Below are 18,987 nucleotides of genomic sequence, written 5' to 3'. Positions count from 1 at the left end.
GGAAATCAGGAGTAACCTCATTTTGACAAATGCATCCCTAAGAAAGGCACTACTTTTTTATATGCATATAAATATGTAATACTTAGGTTCCGGCATCAAAATAATGAGTGGAAATACTTTGAAAATAATGGGGGGGGGGGAGGCAACAGACCTACCGCTATCACTAACTCTTAATCAAAAAGACCAAATAAATGCAGTCCCAGATTTTCATATAATTTTTCTGAAGCTCGAAATGCAGCATGCTCATGAGACAAGAAAGATTCCCATGCACTCCTCTGTTGAGGAGACACGCTCGCACGGAGCCTACCAGGTGGATGACCTCCATTGCTTGAGTCTGTCAATGTTGTCAGGCCTACTGGCGTTCACATAGGAAAGAATATTCCAGACAAGGCAGCTGTGAATTGTTCTAAACCTCTCAGCCACAGCCAATCATTTCCTGCTGTAAATTCCATCTAACCCTTGCATGGCCAGTATCAATGAGCACCCACCATAAACTCTAAAAAGTTGCAGAGGGCAGGAAGGAAAAATTGCTGGATACCACTGCCAGCTGGAGAACAGAAGGAATCTTAAAAAAAAAAAAACAAAAAAAAAAAAAACACAAAAAACAAAACAACAAGACAAAACAAAAAAACCCTCTGCTTTTTCTTAATCCCCAAATTTCTACAACAGCTAGTTGCATAGAGACGAAGAGATAATCGTCTGGTAAGCAGTGTTTAAAAATCAAAGGGAGGAGAGCAATGTTGCTTCTACCTCTGCACGTGATTATACAGCGCTCTGTCCTGCACCCGGGGACACGGGCTCCCTCTTTTAACAACCGCCAGCTGGTTTTCCAGAGGTGCCTAGCTAGGATTTACTGAGCACACACCCACCACTTTGAGTTACACGCTGCACACAAAACTCGCCGCTGCATTCGGGGGGGGAAAGAGCTGGAAGGAGGGGTGCTGGCTCGAGGCCTGCCAGTCCTAAAAATGTAGCCCGCATCAACCCATTGTGGTCAAACTGGCGTCTCTGTACAGACCCGGAGCTCCAAGCCAAAAACTGTTAAGTCTCACAGGATTCAGAGGTGGCTTTGCCTTAAAGGAGGTATTTTTCTAAAACGACGCTCGTCTGTGACTGGATTTACTTTACAAACATCGTGTAAGCACAACACATGCTATGAAAGCCTTTATTCTCTAATCCTGATCCACAGCAAGTCGAGCAAGAGTTAAATGAGGAGGTCCCATGTCTTAAATTTCTGACTCTCATGACTTCACGAGATTGGTTTCTGTTAACCATAAAATAAAATTTAGCATTCCTCAAATTGTTTCCACATAACTTATGAATCCTTTCACAGAGAAAAGAAGTCTAAAAGCCTTCAAACTATTACTCCAGACTAAACAAAATTATCTCGTTTTGATATTCAGAAAAACGGAAGGCACGGCAGTCGCACAATGAGCTGATGAAGTACCTCTCTGTGGAGCAGCGGCGGCTTTCGGTCAGCAACGCGCCACCTCGCTGGGACAGCGACACCAGAACAGGACGCCGGGCCCACAGCCCTCAACGCGAGAGTCAGGGAAGAAGAAAAGATCTTCTGCCTATTACAGGGCGGGGGAGGGGGGATACGCGTCTCCAGTGCAGTTAGGAAATCACCCCATCCTTGAAAGTAACAAGCAACTATCTGTGAATCAGAACGTCTCTAAGTAATTTCTCTTTGCAGCTTTTTGACATTGTCTGGATTTTTGGTGCAAAATGTTATTATGATGGCAGGTAAGATACCAGTGCCAAAAAGGCAACTGCGAGTAGAAAGAGTTTTGGAGGTACCCTACTGAAGAAACAACAGGAAGCAAGTTTGTTCCTTTTGCCCACCTGCCTCTGGGCCTCAGCCAAGTTGAAGGGCAGAGTTCCCTCTTCCAGCGGAGCAATTCGTTCAATGTCTGCTAAGGTCATACGTCTGGAGGGGAAAAAACAAGCACGAGCAACAACAAAACACAAATTTATTAAAATTTGCATTATGGAATTTGAAAACATTCCCTTTTTTGTTCCCATATTTCAGAGTCCTCTTTTATTTGGCGGCTTTTTCTCCCAGTGCCCTCCCTACTCCCACCCCTAACCTCCTTTTATTAAGCTAATTAGAAAAAAAAAAAAAAGACCAACTTACCCCCGTGGCTCATATAAATCTGCTAACTGAAACAAGATGTCAACTTCCATGGGTGTAACCTGACCAAATTTCTGAGCCGCCAGAACAAACTCCTCTGTATGGAAAAAGAGTTAAAAGGGAAAGATTCAAGAAGGAATAGCCACTAACTGCAGCATTAACTCAAGGCACTGGAGTGAGTGAACATCACAAAACTTTATTATCAGTCATAGACTTCAAGTAAACCCAAACACGGTAAGAATTTTTGCAAGTCTTTCATTCGTCTGTAAAGAGCATACAGAATAGTTTCTCTAACATTGACTTTAAAAGCCTGGTGTCTCATCTGAAGGTTTGGAATAAATGACACAGGACATTATTTGAATTGCCAGGTCCAAGCAAACAAGGAAGCCGATAAGGAACTTCACGTGCATTGGGCCTGGGAGGTTATATTAATGAAGCGGTGCAATTCTTAAGGCAATTCTCTTTTTAAAAAAACAAAACCAAAAACATTAAAATGCTGATCTCTTGTTCCGAGGCTGTCACCAGCATAAGTTTACAGAACTCCTCATGTACTCCTGAAGGCCACTTTAGTGGCTGCTGACTTAACTCAGGTTTTAGCACGATTTGAAAACAGTAAAGAAATTTGACATGGTTCCCTAATTCAAAGGCTGTCTTCAGTTTATTTAAAACTCGCTGAAGATTGTTTTATTTGCTTTTGTTTGATCAAAGGATGGAGAACACACACGTACCATATGGTCAGTATGTGTCCATGGGATAGAAAAATCTGTAAACTCTTGGTTGCCTCTTCATCCTAATACACCAAGATACTAGCAGACAAAAATTCAGATTTATTCTCACTCACCCTTAGTCACCTCTACATCTTTCCTGTTGCCAGCCAGAGTGCTGTAGATCTTTCTAATGAGCTCCATGTTGTTAAGGAGTGAATTAAATCCATTAAAATAGGAGAAACTAACTTGATGGGACGTAGTACCTCCAGCAGCCTCAAATAAGTTGAAAATAAGAGAGGGGAGAAGAACAATAAACAAAGGATTTATAGAACGAAGAAGATTCAAAAGTACATATATCAAATGCTAGTTTTGGAAGTAATCAAGAATGCATGTATAAGAAGAAATGGCCATAAGTATTTTCCTTTCATATTAAAAAAAAAAAAAGCTATAAATGAATTTTAAAAGTAACTGCAACTAATCATGACCAGAGTTTATACTCTCCACACACAAGTCCTAGAAAACTAAATAAATACATGTGTAGGATTATAACAACAGGACCAGTAGTAATTCACAGAGTTCAAATTTCAATTGGAAATGTTTTATAAGTTTGTTTATTTCGTCTAATGAGCAATTCTGAGAGGCTTAGACATGCACAACTACGCTATACACACGCACACGTGTGTGTGCTTAGACATGTAAAACTATATTATACCAACACAAACACAGTATGGAAAGTGGTCAGTCTAACATTAATATCATGATTTGTCATGTTACTTAGAACTAGCAATAAATAATCATTTAAGTACAGACTTCACATTGGTGGGATTTCTAGCAAACAAGCATATTCCGGTAAAATTATGAGATGTCATATGCTTGGATGGGGGTTAAGACTGGTCAGAATTCTGATAATCAGGATTTGTAAGAAGCCATATTTCTTCCCAGGGGGCAAGGGAAACAGATAGCACGGCCATTATGAATGGAACTTCAGTTCAGGGTTTCAAATTCTATCCTTCCCTAACAAGGCAAAATATTTTTATTAGGAAAGCACTTCTTTATAAGGTAACAACCACATAAATCTTCACTTAGTAATCATTTAAAATAGCTGACCTAAGAGTTTAAAATGGAGTAGGGAAGGACGGGGGAAGGCAAGAAAAGGAGCTAGATTAACACAGTGCAGAGTAGAAAAGGCCTTGGCAGAGTTCCGTGCCTCCAAAAGGAGGCACCAGGAAAAAATAAAGTGAAAAGCTACGCTGAGTTCCTGACTATGGTAAGCATTGTGGGAAACCCAGAGCGTGGTGAAAACACTCCAAAGTCTTCTCCCTGGGACTAACAAAAGCACTGTGTAAAGGTTTCCAAATCTGCATCATCATTAGAATTACCCGGGAAGCTTTAGAAAGGAGATTCTAGGACCTCGCCACCTGTAGGTGATAAATCCATAGGTCCGGAAGAAAACTTCATTATCTGTATTTTTACAGATTCTGGGGATTCTTATGCTTTGTGACCAAGGCTTAGGAGCCTCCAGCACAGACTGTTCTGGGCCACCTTCTAGGCCCATGAGGTCAGAAGAGTGGCTGGGCACCCATGAGATTTAAGCTCTGACACAGGCAGGCTGGGCCCCACCATTCACATGCACCACTGTTCCCTCAACACCCACGTGTTGAAGGAATGAGTCAATCAGAGCTTTAGAGTTTCTCTTCCACTGACCACCCAAAGAAATATATCTGCATGCACTATTTTTTAAAAAAATTTTTGCCTTGGTGAATAGATGAAAGTGAAGATTAGCATTTGACATACCTAAAAAATACAGCAAAATTAATATAAAATCAAAAATTTGTTTTTCCTTTTTTTTTAAACCAGTTAATACACTTAAGATATTCCATATGATCCAGAAAACAAATTAACCTATCCACTAAAACTAGCCAAAACATACTCTAAGTTTGGTAACATATGGGATCACATTAAGAAAATGTTAGTGTTTTAAACTAAAAAACTCCACATAATTTTACAGAATTGTTCTTATAATCCCTTATTTACTGAGCTTTTGCCAGGTAAAATAAACTGCTTCATTAGGGCAAGTTACAACTTACAGCTACTAGACATTCTTCTACAAAAGGCGTCAAGACATGGGGGCGGATGGTGACCATGATGTCTCGGAAGTCAATGGCTGTAACTTTTCCAGTCCTGGCGTTGTCCCTTTGCACAAAGGCCTGCTTTGCATGCTCCAACTGTATTTCCTACACATAATGAAAGTGAGATAATTTATGTTCCTTAATTACTACAAAAGACTGCTCAATTTCAAATCAGGGTGAAGAAATACAGATCGTATCTTGATTTAACAAGCCTTACCAGCTTGTTAAATAACACCCTCAAGCTATCCTCTTCTTCCAAAGACAGAACTTTGCTCAGACCAGTGAACATGTCTTGGAAAATGCATTCCACCTTAAATCTCCTCCCAGAGAAACCAAATCACTTCCACATTCTGCTAGAGTCCAAGGACACAAAGAAAACAAAAATTGGAATGAAGTTCGGTAGGCCCAAAGATATGGCCAAAGCCAACTTAGGTGATGCAGATGATCCAGTGAAAAACATCTACAGGGACATTAAAGCTCTCTCTCAAAGAAGAGAGAAAAGTTCTTACTGGTAACCTGGTACACAAACATGTGATGTGATAACAAACCAAAAAGGGTGCTTCTCCTCTGGGATACGCTGTTCCTCTAACATACAGTTTCTCGGGCTTGACACTATTGGTATTTTGGGTGGCTTAAGCTTTTGTTATGGGGAGCTGTCCGGTGCATCCCTCCCCTCTCTTTGCACTAGATGAGGTAGCCCCTTTACCCCCGAAAGCATGACAATACAAAATGTGTCCAGAGAGTAGGTCCCAAATGAGGACCACTGCTCTGGAATGAGGAACTGGATGGTATGCAGGTCAGCCGTGGCCAAACAGCAGCAGAACCACTTTCATTCCTGTGATCCAAAGACAGGAAGGCCAACTTAGATTTCGGTTGCTGTTCACAGGGAGTTAGTGTATATACAAAATAAACCACCTCCCATCAAACCCCATCAGGCGCCGCGTAGAGAAGCACCCCTTCTGCAGAGGGCATTTCATGATCTTCCTCCTGACACTGCCCATTTCGTAAATGGGCCCTCAAGTGAGATCCAATCTCTACGGAATTAAAAAGCACTGCAAGAACTTCAAATTATTTAAACAAAAAGAAGTTTAATTAGTTGACACAGAGAATTACTCTTTTAAACTTTAGCGAGACGACGACTTAGAGCAGTATAAAAACAAACCGTCCCTATGAAGTGGTACACACGAAAGCACAGCAGAAAGGACGCTAGTCTGATCATGCTTGAAAGTGTTCCGTCTCCCTGGGAGATGAAGGAAGCTTGATAAGATACTGATAATAACTGAAGCTGCATAATGGGAACACAGTAGGTCTAAGTATTATATACTTCCCTACTGTGGTAGAGCTTGAAAATTTTAAATTAAAAAAAAAATTTAAAAGACAATACCATAGTAAGAATCAGAGCTCTTATCCTATTCAAAAGCTTCTTCTCGGGGCGCCTGGGTAGCACAGCGGTTAAGCGTCTGCCTTCGGCTCAGGGCGTGATCCCGGCATTATGGGATCGAGCCCCACATCAGGCTCCTGCGCTATGAGCCTGCTTCTTCCTCTCCCACTCCCCCTGCTTGTGTTCCCTCTCTCGCCCGGCTGTCTCTATCTCTGTTGAATAAATAAATAAAATCTTTAAAAACAAACAAACAAAAAACACAAAAGCTTCTTCTCAGTCACAGCATCTGCCAGTTTTGATCCAGCCTGTCCCCGCCCCAAGTCTCTTCTGGGACCTTTATCTCCCTGGTGACTCTTCCACTTAAATGGGAGGCTTCTGTCAGCCCTCTGTCCTCAAGTCTCCTCACTCTACTCCCCCCCAGGCCTCAAAGATTTCTCAGAAGGCTTGACTCCCAGATCCAAATCTCCCACACCTATCTGCTGGACCAGAATTCCTAACTGCTCAAAGAATATAGCCACATGGTTATCTTGTAAAGGCCAAGCAAGTGCACACCACTAAACCCAAGGAGCTCCTCTGAGCCTGGTCTCCAGCACCCCATGCTGGAGTCCTTCCAGGCCTTCCACACATTTCGACCTTTGTCCGCACTCCTCCCTCCCCCTGGTGTAGACTGCAGCCTCTTTCTCTAGTTCCTGAAATCCTACCACTTCCTCCAGGCTTAGCTCAAATGCCACCACTTAAGTAAATATAAGTAGGTCTCTTAGCTCAAAAGAACTGATGTGATCACGTGGCTCCCTGCTTGCACCTCAATTATAAGACTTGTCTTACCCCATCTTACTTGAAGCAATCGCTTATATTCCTGCCTTTCCCTACCTTGTGAGGGAAAAGAGACTATGTCCTGTTCATCCCTCTACTGGTGTAGGCCTTAGATATACTAGGTACTCAATAAACCAGAGACATAATCTTCAGTGATAGGTATTCTATAAAACCAACTGAATGAACAAATCACACTCTACTGAACAAAAAGGGGTTCTCTGTATAAGTGCCTCCAATTTAAGAGGAAAGAAGAAACCAACTGTTAAACACCCTGTAGTGAAAAATGACCACAGTATGTATTCAATTGAAAGTGAATGAACACAGTCTCCTTCGAATTGCCAGGCCCACTGCTAAAGGTATTGTAAGGCAAGATTACTCTCAACAACAGTAGGAGGTGTGTTCAGTTAGTTACCATTCCCCTAGTTTATAACTCAACTAGAGTCTTTGGGGTCCTCAGACCAGGATACCCAAAATGGCATCACTCACCCTGGCCACCCCATTTCCTCAGAATTCCTGGCCCCCTCGTCTCCTCAGAATACTAAGACCAACCTGCTCAGAATTTCAAATTGGGACACAGACATCAAAGTGGGGGTGGGTGCTCCCCTGGCAGAGCAGGGGCGCATCTGTTATAGGGGTCGTGTCACTACCCACTTCTGCGCCTGCACTTCAGGATTCAACATTTACTAGCAGGGATCCCTCGATCACGGAACATGAAAGCACTCCTAACTCTAACGATGAACAACTTTAGAATACATTTCCAACAGCTCTGAAAGACTGGGGACACCATAAATTCCATGAAAAACAAGAAGCTAACTGTACATCATTCTCTAAATAGTAGGACAGAGTGAAAACATTCAGTTAAGTGTTTCCTCAAACCAAAAGCAACTTGCTGAAGATCTGGGTTGCCTTGTGAAGAACAACTGTTTATGCCACGACTGTTTCTTCTTCTGGGTGAAGAAATAAAGCTATTACCTGGACTAACACAACAACCATGTTAACAGCATTTAGTGAACATATATTATGCATGAGATACTGTTTGAAAGCATTTTACAGCTTAAACTCACTTCCTACTCACAGCAACGCTATGAGCTGGGCACTATTATTAACTTCACCGTGGCAGTTGAGGAAACTATGGTCTCACAGGAAGCAGCAAACCTGAAGTGCAAACCCAGGCAGTTGTGCCCACTGAGGATGCCCCCAACACTTCAGCACAGCGCCTCGGGAGCCTGGATCATGCGACCGTCAGGAATCTGATGACAAAATATATTTGACACTTCGGAATCTTAAGAACTATGAAAAGACAAAAATTCAAATTTGCTTTTAAATTCTTCTTAATGCTCTAGATTTTTTTTTGTCTATTTTTGTGAGAAAACAATAAAATTTCTGAGATTTTTTTTCCTTAACGAAAATGTCTCTTATGTGCTCCAAGGGCTAGGACTGTTCTCCCAACAAGAGCAGAGAAACCATGGAGAAGAGGAACCAAATCTAAAGGTCTTCTCCTGGCCTTGCTTACTTACAACCCCAAGAGACTAAGTAAGAGAAAAACAAATAAGGAGGCCTGAGGGAGCCAACACATAGATACTCTATAAATACTTAAGTTGAGAATGAATGACTTTTGGAATAAATATTCAGGCTCGCTACTGACGGCAGAGTGACTGAAAAGCAAAGCTCTTCACTGGCACCTCTAAAGCTATTTCAGGAAAACCTAACGCATACCCGTAGAGCCTAGACCCTGACGGTTCCTAGATCTGAACCCAAGGGGATAAAGTGAGACAGGGAGCTTTGATATGCACGATGTAGGGCCTAAGTAAAATAGCGATCATTTCCAGAATGAGCAGAGGAGAGAACAATGGGAGAAGCAAGAGTTCGAATATTTAAAGGTAAAAGGACTATCAGGTTAAAAAAAAAAAAAAATTAGACGGGTTCTCTGTATTTCTCTTAAAAAAAAAAAAAAAGATTGGAGGAAAAAAGGGATCAGGTTTTAGCACAGAATACCTGAGTCTTTAACCTACACAACTCTTCAGCAAGAATCGGGCTACACCGCAAAGCAGCAGGGTCCCGGTCACAGGCAACAGCTGTGCAACACCAGGCTGAGCAACATATGTCAAGGAACCTACTTATTTTAATACAGGGAGTTATGGAAGCAATCTGCTACGACAAAATTCTGAAGTTTGCAACAGGAACGAGCAGAGCTCAAATCTCACTCATGACACCCCTAGGAGGATCAGGGGAGTATGTATCTTCGGGCCCCCGCAACATCTACCGTGGACGGTCGTAAAAACGAGATGTCATGCATGACAGGCACTAACTAAGTGGGAGCTTTGATTTTTGTTGAGGTGAATGGTTTAAAATCCTCTAAAGACCCTTTCAGTGTAAGTTCCTTGAGTCTTTAAAAAATCACCTCTCAAGGAACAGTGGTTCTGCTGAGTCATTCTGAACCAGCCACAGGAAGGGACAGATGAAGACCAGACCAGGTGGAGAACAGTAAGGGCTGAATGCTTAAGCACTCCCTACAAGCCAGGGGCCCGGCCAAGAACTTAAAAAACGGTACTTCATTAAAGCCTCACAATAACTCTGTGAAGACTTACTATCTTCATCTTCCAGAGAGGCACCCGAAGCTCTGGGAGGTTAACTAACTAGTCCAAAGTCACACAGCCAGGAAGTGGCAGAGCTGGGATCTATTCTGAGCTATTGTCTGATTCCCAAACTGGAATTTGTAACCACTACCTGATGCTGCCTTGGGTAAAATCTTAAGTAAGAGGATTCTAACAGATAACTGGAAGAGAGATTTTAAGAAAAGTTTTGGTGACGACCTGTACATAAAAATGGAGCAAGATATATCCCAAAGAATTCTTCCCTTGAATGATGAGAGAGACGGAAGAATTTTCTACTATGAAGGAGGACTCCTAAGGGGAAAGAGATGAGATGACCATGATGAGAAACTTGGAGCTAGATGGGCTTAAGTTATAAAACAGAAGTTGAGCTATAAACAAAAGAAAGCTAGAGGTACAGATAGAAATAGAAATGTGGGAAAGAGAGACAGCAGGGTCTCGGGGAGGAGAAAACCAAAGGCCACCACTTATTAAGTGTTATTAAGTGTGTGTTATGCTGCAGTAACTATTATGTTTTCTGTTTCATCTCTTTGAATCCTCCCGATGGCCTTATGAGGTGGGCCCTACCATCACCTCCATTTAGTAGGTGGGGAAATGAGGTGAAGAGCAGCTCAGGGTCACATGATCCTGAGGATGACAGTGGACATGAACCTGGGGGGTCTGGCTCTGGAGTCGCAATCTTAACCTACGTGGACTGTCCCCTTTCGGGGGAGGCCTAGCAAAAACCAGAAGAAAAAAAAACAACAGTTGTAGAAATAGATGAGCACGTCCCACAGCACACAGAAAGAGCAGCCAGGTGACCATAAAATGGAACTGGTATCTAAAAGGGTGGGTACAGAAATAAAACGGAGGGCCTGGGACTGCTGGGAAACCCAGAGAGCTGGGAAGATGGTGCAGCCCTGCCAAGGGAGCTCAGCTCTCATCAGCACCAGGGGACGGTGATGGGGCACTTGCTAAGAGCTGCTGATGGGGACAGCAAAGACTAAGGAGAAAGGGCCGTCCTTCACCCAAGGCCAGAAGGTCACAGAACAAGGAGCAGCAGGGCCATCTCGAAGGCAGTCCTGCTCAAGCACATGAAAGGAGGTCCAATTTCTCTTTCTTATTTGCCAGCGAACAGTTTTCTATTCCCGCTATTCTGGTGCATGATGATTAATGGAATAGGCTTTTACTGCAGCCGTTTCCAACTACTTCAGCACACCCATTCAGACTGCTAGAGGGAAAGAAAAAATCAAACTCTTCAAAATTGCTAGCTGTACAGAAATAAACATATAGAAGGGGGGTTACACCACTTCAGGTCTAACATTCATGCTTCTAATAGTTCCAGGCCTGTCATTTCCTTAATAATCTCCAATTTTCAAGTGGGTATATTTTGAATGCAAAAATTCTCTCCACCTCTATTCAGACATGCAAGTTTGTGCTTCAGCCTGAGGACGATTTATCAGAACAAAAACAAAACAAAACAAACCAGACCAAGAGACCTTCAAAACAAGTGGCAGATCCAGATGATTTATGTTATAAAGCCAAGAACGCCAAAAAAAGACCCCTGGCTAGTTTGCATGTTTGTGTTTTGTACAGTTGTAAAATTTAAAAAAAAATAACTAAACTTTATTTTTTTTTAAAGATTTTATTTATTTATTTGACAGAGATAGAGACAGCCAGCGAGAGAGGGAACACAAGCAGGGGGAGCGGGAGAGGAAGAAGCAGGCTCATAGCTGAAGAGTCTGATGTGGGGCTCGATCCCATAACGCTGGGATCACGCCCTGAGCTGAAGGCAGGCGCTTAACCGCTGTGCCACCCAGGCGCCCCAAAAAATAACTAAACTTTAATAAAAGCAGGGAGTTATCAATAAGGATATGACTCAAAAGACTTCTTTTTTAGGAGTCCTGCAGAAGAATTCTGGGGGAAATGAAGGTAATTATTTATGAAAACAAGGAAGAAAATGTATAAAGATTTGCTTTAAAAATATGGCATCACATTTAGCCTTCCTTCAAGTAAATTCTGTACTACATCGAGTACCAGAACCTGTATCCTGTTCAACATCCAAGTCTCCGCTTCATTTTCACAATCCTATGCTAATTGGGAGGGGAAAAAATCTAGTTAAAATTAAGATCCATATATTATTAAGCAGAGTTAAAAACAGAACTTAGCAAAGGAATAGGTAGAGAGATAAGTAGTTCCCATTCTTAATATTTTTCTCTGCTCCCCATATTCCAGCCACGCAGACAGACTTTCAGAGCTCACGGTGAAGTTCCATCCCCAGTTCTCTGGGTGGGGCCTTGAACTGCAGAGCCTTTAGAAGCAGCATTGCATGTGGCCCCTGCACGCACAGCAGCACGTTGGCAGAAACCAAGCACAGAGCTTTTCCATCTCGATTGCCTTGCTCTTCTGATTTAACATTAAACTTCACAGTGGGGAGCAGCTGGGGGACATAGCTGTACAGAGTGCTCATTTTTCCCAGGACTTTACTGTAAAAGCCCGCACACCAGGCCGCTTGGCAAAACAGCAAGCTGACAAACACCACGGGCACAATGGCATGGTGAATTCTGATTTCCTCGGCCCAGAGAGCAGAAAGTGCAACATGAACGCAATGTGTCCTGCATCTAATTCTCCAAGTGACCGGGATAGGACCACATCTCTGGTCACCTCTCACCAAACTAGCCAAGGCTTCCAGCTGAATACAAAATACAAGCTAATCTCCTAGAAGAGCTGAGGGCAAACAACATTAGCTACTTTCGCTCGTTTCATTTTGGAATATCAAGTTGGGGCTATATTTATGAAACACTACCGAAGCTGTACTCACACTCCATCTGGTCCAACTTAAAGATCAACATAAAAAGCACTCACATGTTAAAAATGCAAATATAATCATGGTCTCCGGCTACTAAAGATCCACGGTCTAGATATTTTAACTAATACAGATGGCAAGGTGAGGGGCAAAAGGGAGGGACAAATGGCTTGGGTTATTCAATCCTACACAAGGACCTTGTTAGTTAGTTGTCCACTAACCTGTTTAACATCGTGGCTTCAGTGAGTTCTACCTGAACGCACTTGAAATGTTCTATCAATTCTGAAGCTTGAGAATCTGATGTTGCCATGGCTGAAGGTTACATTTCCTTCTGTTTGGTGGTGGGGGAGAACAATTTGCATGACAAATACAGCACCATAAGTAATGGTGACTCTAAAGCCTAGACCACAGCTGACTAGGAGCAGCGAATCTCTGGCCCACAGAGTGACAGGTGACAACCACCAGCGCCTGGGAACATTAGCTTCCAGAATTCTACTCTCTAGGGCTCAGATCCTGAATAACCAAAATGTCCATTTTACACTGAAAAGACTAGACCACGTCTGTACGCCATGCTAACCCGAAGGCCAAAAAATGGTCAGTTTCACTTCACAAAAAGAACCAAAATTGTTCCGTTGCATTATTAGCATGAATATGCTTTGGCATCCAAACTCGAGATCACTTGCCAGTGCGTGTGTCCCGTCTAGGGCACGAGACATAGCTCTGATTCTCAGATGCCACTCCCAGCCTATCAACTATGACACAACTCTATCAACTATGACTCATCCTCTTTTGACAAAAGGGGGACCTGATAAAGTTACAATAAAACAGCCACACCGTTGTGTTCAGGGCTCTCCGTTGGGTCAGGTAACTTCATTCTTAAACTCTATTTGAGGAGAAGACATTTAGAGAGAAACCCTCTAGCCCATTCTCTCCCAAGTCAGCAATCCTGTTTCTTGGGTAACTAAAGCAACCCAAACTTCAAACTCTGGCCTTTTCATGAATTCAGAGCATTGCTGACTTCTTGATGATGCCTTTTCCTACAGCAAGAGGAAGAAGGCCTTTGGAAACAGAAGAAGTGTCCTGGCTTCGTAAGATAGGGAATAGAGTTCCTTGGAAATGCCCAAGTCTGTGGGCCCATAAGTGGGGCTCCCATAGGATCATTCCACGACCAATGAACTGAAGAGAAGAGGCGGAAACAACCCAGCAGCACACATGCGAACAGCGATTACAAGCAAAGCGCCGCTCTGCGTCCCCTGAGGAAGACTGCCTCCTTCGTGCTCCCCATTTCAGTAACCCATCACCAGCCTTCCACTTGTCTGAGCCTAAAACTCACCTAAAAAAAGGCGTGAACTGGGAGTTCTACCTTATCCTTAACGTCTCTATCCTGTTAAATCACCAAGCCTGGTCAGGCCTATCCCTTCACCTTCTTTTGAACCCACGTGCTCTGGCTCATCACCACTACCATCCAACCCAGGCCACCGTTATTTCTCTCTCGGACTAGAAAGTGACCAACGGGTCTTTCCTGTCCTCAGTGAGATCCCACTCCATTGGATCTTCCACACAACAGCCAGGGTGATCTTTCTGGAACACAAAGCTGATGTTAGCCTGTCTAAGCTCATCAACACTGGGATGAAAACCTGAAGACCCGATTCTGTGCTTTTAAACAGTCTGGGGTTTGTAGTCTAGGCCAGTGTTTCTCAATGTGTGGCCCTGGGACCATCTGGAACATCACAATTCAGGATGCTTGTTTGAAAGGTATTGTCTTGGGCCCTATTGAGACCTACTGAATCAGACTCTTGAGGGGCAGAGAGGCCCAGGGCTCTGTCTTTTAAAACAATCACTTCAGAAAAATGTTACCCGAATTCTGAAAAACATTGCTAGAGACTTAGGAAAACTAAAATCAGCTTCAGTTCCATCTATGTCACCTTGAGCAAATCCAGAAAACTAAGCCTCTGTGTGCTCGTCCTTCATACAGAAACAACAGCAAATGCTTAACATCTAAGATGATCATAAGGACAAATACGAATAAAAGCACTTTCTAAGCCGGAAAATGCTATGTGAGAGGTAACTGGTAACAACATACTGCGAGTTAATACACATACTGCATTTGGTAGCCACCCTAGACTTTTCTATTCTGAATCTGGAGCAACTAGAATCAACTATGTGTAGACTATTTTAAAACTATAATAATTATATGTGAAATATATACCTATGATTATAAAAGATCATCAAAAAGTACCTGAAAATGACAGGGGTGCCTGGATGGCTCAGTCGGTTGAGCACCAGACTCTTGGGTGTTGGCTCAGGTCATGACATCAGGGTTGTGAGACTGAGCCCCAGCGTGGGGCTCTGCACTCAGTGCAGAGTCTGCTGGAGATTCTCTCTCCCTCTCCTTCTGTCCCTCCCTCGCTTGTGCTCTCTCTCCCCCTCTCTCTAAAATAAATAAATAAACCTTAAAAAAAAAAGGTAACTGAAAATGACAGAAACACACATCCCTACTAAGGGCCTTTTTTGTTATCATATTTGGCAATTAATGGATGGGGGTCAGGAATGCTCGATGTCTAGCTAGGCATAACTGTATACCATTCAGAAGCACAGCCCCTTCCAGGAACAGAAACTAATTTTTCATAGCCTTGGCCCTGGAGACAATGTAATAAAATGGCAACAGCATAATATTTTTGAATCCCTCACATGTCTGTGAACTTACTGGAAGAAGCTAAGTTCTAGAATAGTTTCTGTGTACTCTTTTGGGGTATTCCTTTGGGAACCCAATGAAAGCCATGAGCATTTTCCCTAGAAAATTACCCGTAAATGCAAAATTTTACCTAGAGTCCATTTATTCTTTTACATACAATAGGGGGTAATGATAATTCCTTCTCACGGTATTAGGATGCTATTATCAGAAACAGAATATTTAAAAGCACTTGGTAAATTATAAAGATTGTTACTATTATTACTTCTATTTTCAAGAGTGAATCTTAATTCGCAGAATAATTTGGCAGAAAAGTTTAAGAGTCTTCTCATTCTGTGCTCACATTTGCCTACGATGTCTACCCAATAACAAACTAGAAATGAACCTGAATAGACATGTCTCCGAAGAAGACATACAAATGACCAATAAGCACATGAAAGGGTGCTTGGCATCATTAGTCATTGGGGAAATGCAAATCAAAATCACAAATGAGATACTGCTAAGAAACACTAAAGCGAAAGGCCTCAGTTTCTCATCTGTAAGATGGGGTAGTTAACTAGATGTACTTGCGCTGGTATCTGGTTCTTTAAGTTCGTACTTTGGATGGCTGCCCTAACTACACTTTGAATGCTAGCTTCAGCTTTATAGCTGCTGTAAGGGCCTATGCTGCAAGTCCTGAGGGTTTTTGCTACAAGACAGCAGCCTTGTAGGGTGTACACACTTGCTTGCAGCTGTTCCTTCTGAGCTGTCAGATGGACAAACACAGAAACAACCCCTAGACTTGTGCATGTCAGTATGTAAAAAGTTGTTATCTCTGTACCTCTTGGCCCCTTGCACAAGGCCTCTGGACAAACCCTGCATGTTCAGCAAACATTTGCTCAACTAGGTGGTTTGTCTCAAACAAGTCATAACCACAGCATAAGAAGTACTCCGCACACAGTAGAGAGTTTAAGTTAATGCCATTTATGAACAGGAGTTCCATCAGGTATAGAAGAATATTTCTCCAAATCATTTTCTAAAAAATTCAGTATATTAAAATCTGTTTTCAACTAGCAACCATAAAATTGGAATCAAGTATAGAGGTATGTGGAAATATTCACAATATTTTAAAATACACATAATACCCCCATATCAAACTACTCCCATTCACACATACACACCATTCATACAGTTAAGAGAGGACAACAGACCTGGAGACAAAACACAGCAGCAGTAAATTCAACAGTGTCAATGATGGGGTAAGAGGATTGCGGTCCCACTCGCTTCTGAAATCCGAAATCCTTCTCCATCAACTAGGAACAAGACTCTGGGAAGGAGGCTTTGTTCTGTTTTAATTTTTTTTTTAAAGATTTTATTTATTTATTTGACAGAGAGAGAGAGACAGCCAGCGAGAGAGGGAACACAAGACGGGGGAGTGGGAGAGGAAGAAGCAGGCTCATAGTGGAAGAGCCTGACGTGGGGCTTGATCCCAGAACGCTGCGATCACGCCCTGAGCCGAAGGCAGACGCTTAACTACTGAGCCACCCAGGTGCACCTGCAAAGGAGGCTTTGTATCCCTGCTTCTTGCTTCAACACTATCATTTACATGGAAAGTATAAGCCGGGCAAGTTTAGCTCCAAGAATATCAAACTGATTCACCACTTTATGAAGTTAAAACCAAAGCACAGAAAACGCCACACCGAACACAGCAGTCGAGCAGTGCCCGTGACTGGCACCAACCCTGTGAGCGGGCAGCTTCGCCAGAGGAACGCGTAAAGCCCTCACAGCCATGGGGGGGCTTAAAACAAATTCGCACTTGCTCAGATACAGTAAAACATTTGTTACGGGAAGAAAACAGAAATCTGACCTTGCAGAGAATGGCTCTGCTCACCAGTCACAAGCAGGTGTACGTACACATCAGCATAGGTAACTCACGAATGTGAGACTTGAGTTGGCTGGAACCAACCCGAACCCTCTTCTAGGACCGTCTGCGGGACTGAGCAGTGTTTTCTCTACATACCACTAAGGCTCCCTGAAAACATGAACACCTCTCAGTTGTCCCTATGGCCACTCCTCTTCCTCATCAGGTGACAGGCAGCAACATGCGAGGGGTGGGGGCAGGTCTTTCACGGCTCAAACGGCCTAGCATCTGCTTTCACAACCTTGGCACCAGCTGGAGAGCGGCTGCCGACTTCTGAGCCCTGCCCTAGAGCAGAAAGGCGGGTGTGCGCTCTACAAAGCAAGAGCTCAAAATATAGGAGATTAAGCTTTCTTATTTCTTTAAGAAGTTCCTGCCTACAGAAAAGAGCCCTAAGGAAGCAAACAAAGCATTTGGAGTAGGGGTTTGAAGCTAAACCTGCATTCAGAAAAGAGTTCCAAGGAAGCCAACAAAACATTTGAATGGGGTGGGGGCGAAGTAACCCAACAGCAGACATCAAAACTGGCATTTCACAGACATTCATAGAAAGTCTATCATGATACATCCATTAAGTCCTTTAAATCTGGACCTCGAGTGGAACACAAAGGCAAGGCCCTCACCGAGATAATTATGCACATAACCATCCTAATCTAGTATGCGTTCAGCACTGGCATTCTGACTGCGAGGTCAAAATCATCCCATGCAGGACGCTGTGGGATGTTTTTCCATTTACCATTATAAAAAGGAGTCACATGTAAGTGAATGCCCTACAAGTTGCAGCTGGAAACAATCAGTAATCCCTGAGTCATCTAATCTTTGACTCTGGCTTCTCCGTATCTTGAAGAAGGCCTAGAAGCTGCTGTGAGTGGCTTACAGCGGACTCAATTCAGCATAATTGATACCTGCTTAAAAGGGAAACGTGATCATCCTTACTACTGCTAACATCCCATTAAGGCTAAAAGTTAATTAGGCTGTGTTCCATAAAGTCAATTTGAGGCATTTGTCTCAATAGCATTATTGTAATTATTCCTCATCAGAATGAATACCACCTCCTACTGCGCACCAATGTCTGTGTAAACAACAGCAAAAATCCAACAACCACAGTCCATTCTCCACCTGAGTTATTCAAGTAGGTTTGTGTTTACATAGAATGGAAAAAGGGGATTCATAGACATTACCTTTGTATTTTTTTTCTTTAAATGTTATGTTTAAAACATCTTGCTTTAAGTTCCCAAAGGCCAGGAAAATAAAAGCAAACTAAATAAATAGCATGACAAATTTTACATATCATAACAAAACCACTAAAAGTCAAAAAGAGACATAACTATTAAAGTCAACCTATTACATATGCTGGTGCCTAAGAATGGATCCCACAAAATGCTGACTGAATGAGCACACAACACGGCCTACGTGTGTGCGTGTGTGTGTGTGTGTGTCCTTGAGCCCTCCACATCCACCCCAACACTCCACCTTCCAGCCACTCCTCAGAAGGCTCTGGCAAAGTCTTGGGCACATGAAAAAACAGGGGCATCAGGATACTCCCTGAAGACGTTTCTAGTGACAAAGGAAAGAAGGTGACTTCCCTGGCAAGTTTTCCCTCAAGACCCAGAATTTAAACACAGCAAAATAATGGCCTTAAATGAGTCTTTTTAAGTTACATTTTATAAAACATAAAATTTAATTGTTAGAAAAATAAAACAAATGCATCGAAGTCCAAAAGAAAGAGCGGTTTATCAGATAGTCTACATACCATACAGATATTGACCTCTAGTGACTAAATGTTAATATTGGAATTAAAACATTTTAGAAATTATGCTTCAGGAGGAAAACAAAAGTA

At 42.6% G+C, this 18,987-nt stretch overlaps 1 protein-coding gene across 3 annotated transcripts in view; it reads right to left on the bottom strand.

Moving 5' to 3' along the window:
• SLC25A13 (solute carrier family 25 member 13) overlaps window positions 1–18,987 on the bottom strand; it is a 173,149-nt gene that overhangs the window by 68,165 nt on the left and 85,997 nt on the right. For all 3 annotated transcript variants that reach the window (XM_045793200.2, XM_045793201.2, XM_087861058.1), the window contains 4 exons: window positions 4,929–5,075; window positions 2,976–3,114; window positions 2,138–2,231; window positions 1,846–1,930 (listed from right to left, as the gene is read on the bottom strand). In XM_045793200.2, the coding sequence (XP_045649156.1) occupies window positions 1,846–1,930; window positions 2,138–2,231; window positions 2,976–3,114; window positions 4,929–5,075 (465 nt within the window). The remainder of the gene's footprint in view (window positions 1–1,845; window positions 1,931–2,137; window positions 2,232–2,975; window positions 3,115–4,928; window positions 5,076–18,987) is intronic.

The sequence above is a fragment of the Ursus americanus genome, chromosome 3 (assembly GCF_024610735.1).
Source record: "Ursus americanus isolate L20-20 chromosome 3, mUrsAme1.1.p, whole genome shotgun sequence".
In the NCBI taxonomy this organism is placed as follows: Eukaryota; Metazoa; Chordata; class Mammalia; order Carnivora; family Ursidae; genus Ursus; species Ursus americanus.
Note: the sequence above shows the minus strand (reverse complement) of the source record. Positions and strands in the feature narration are given on the sequence as shown.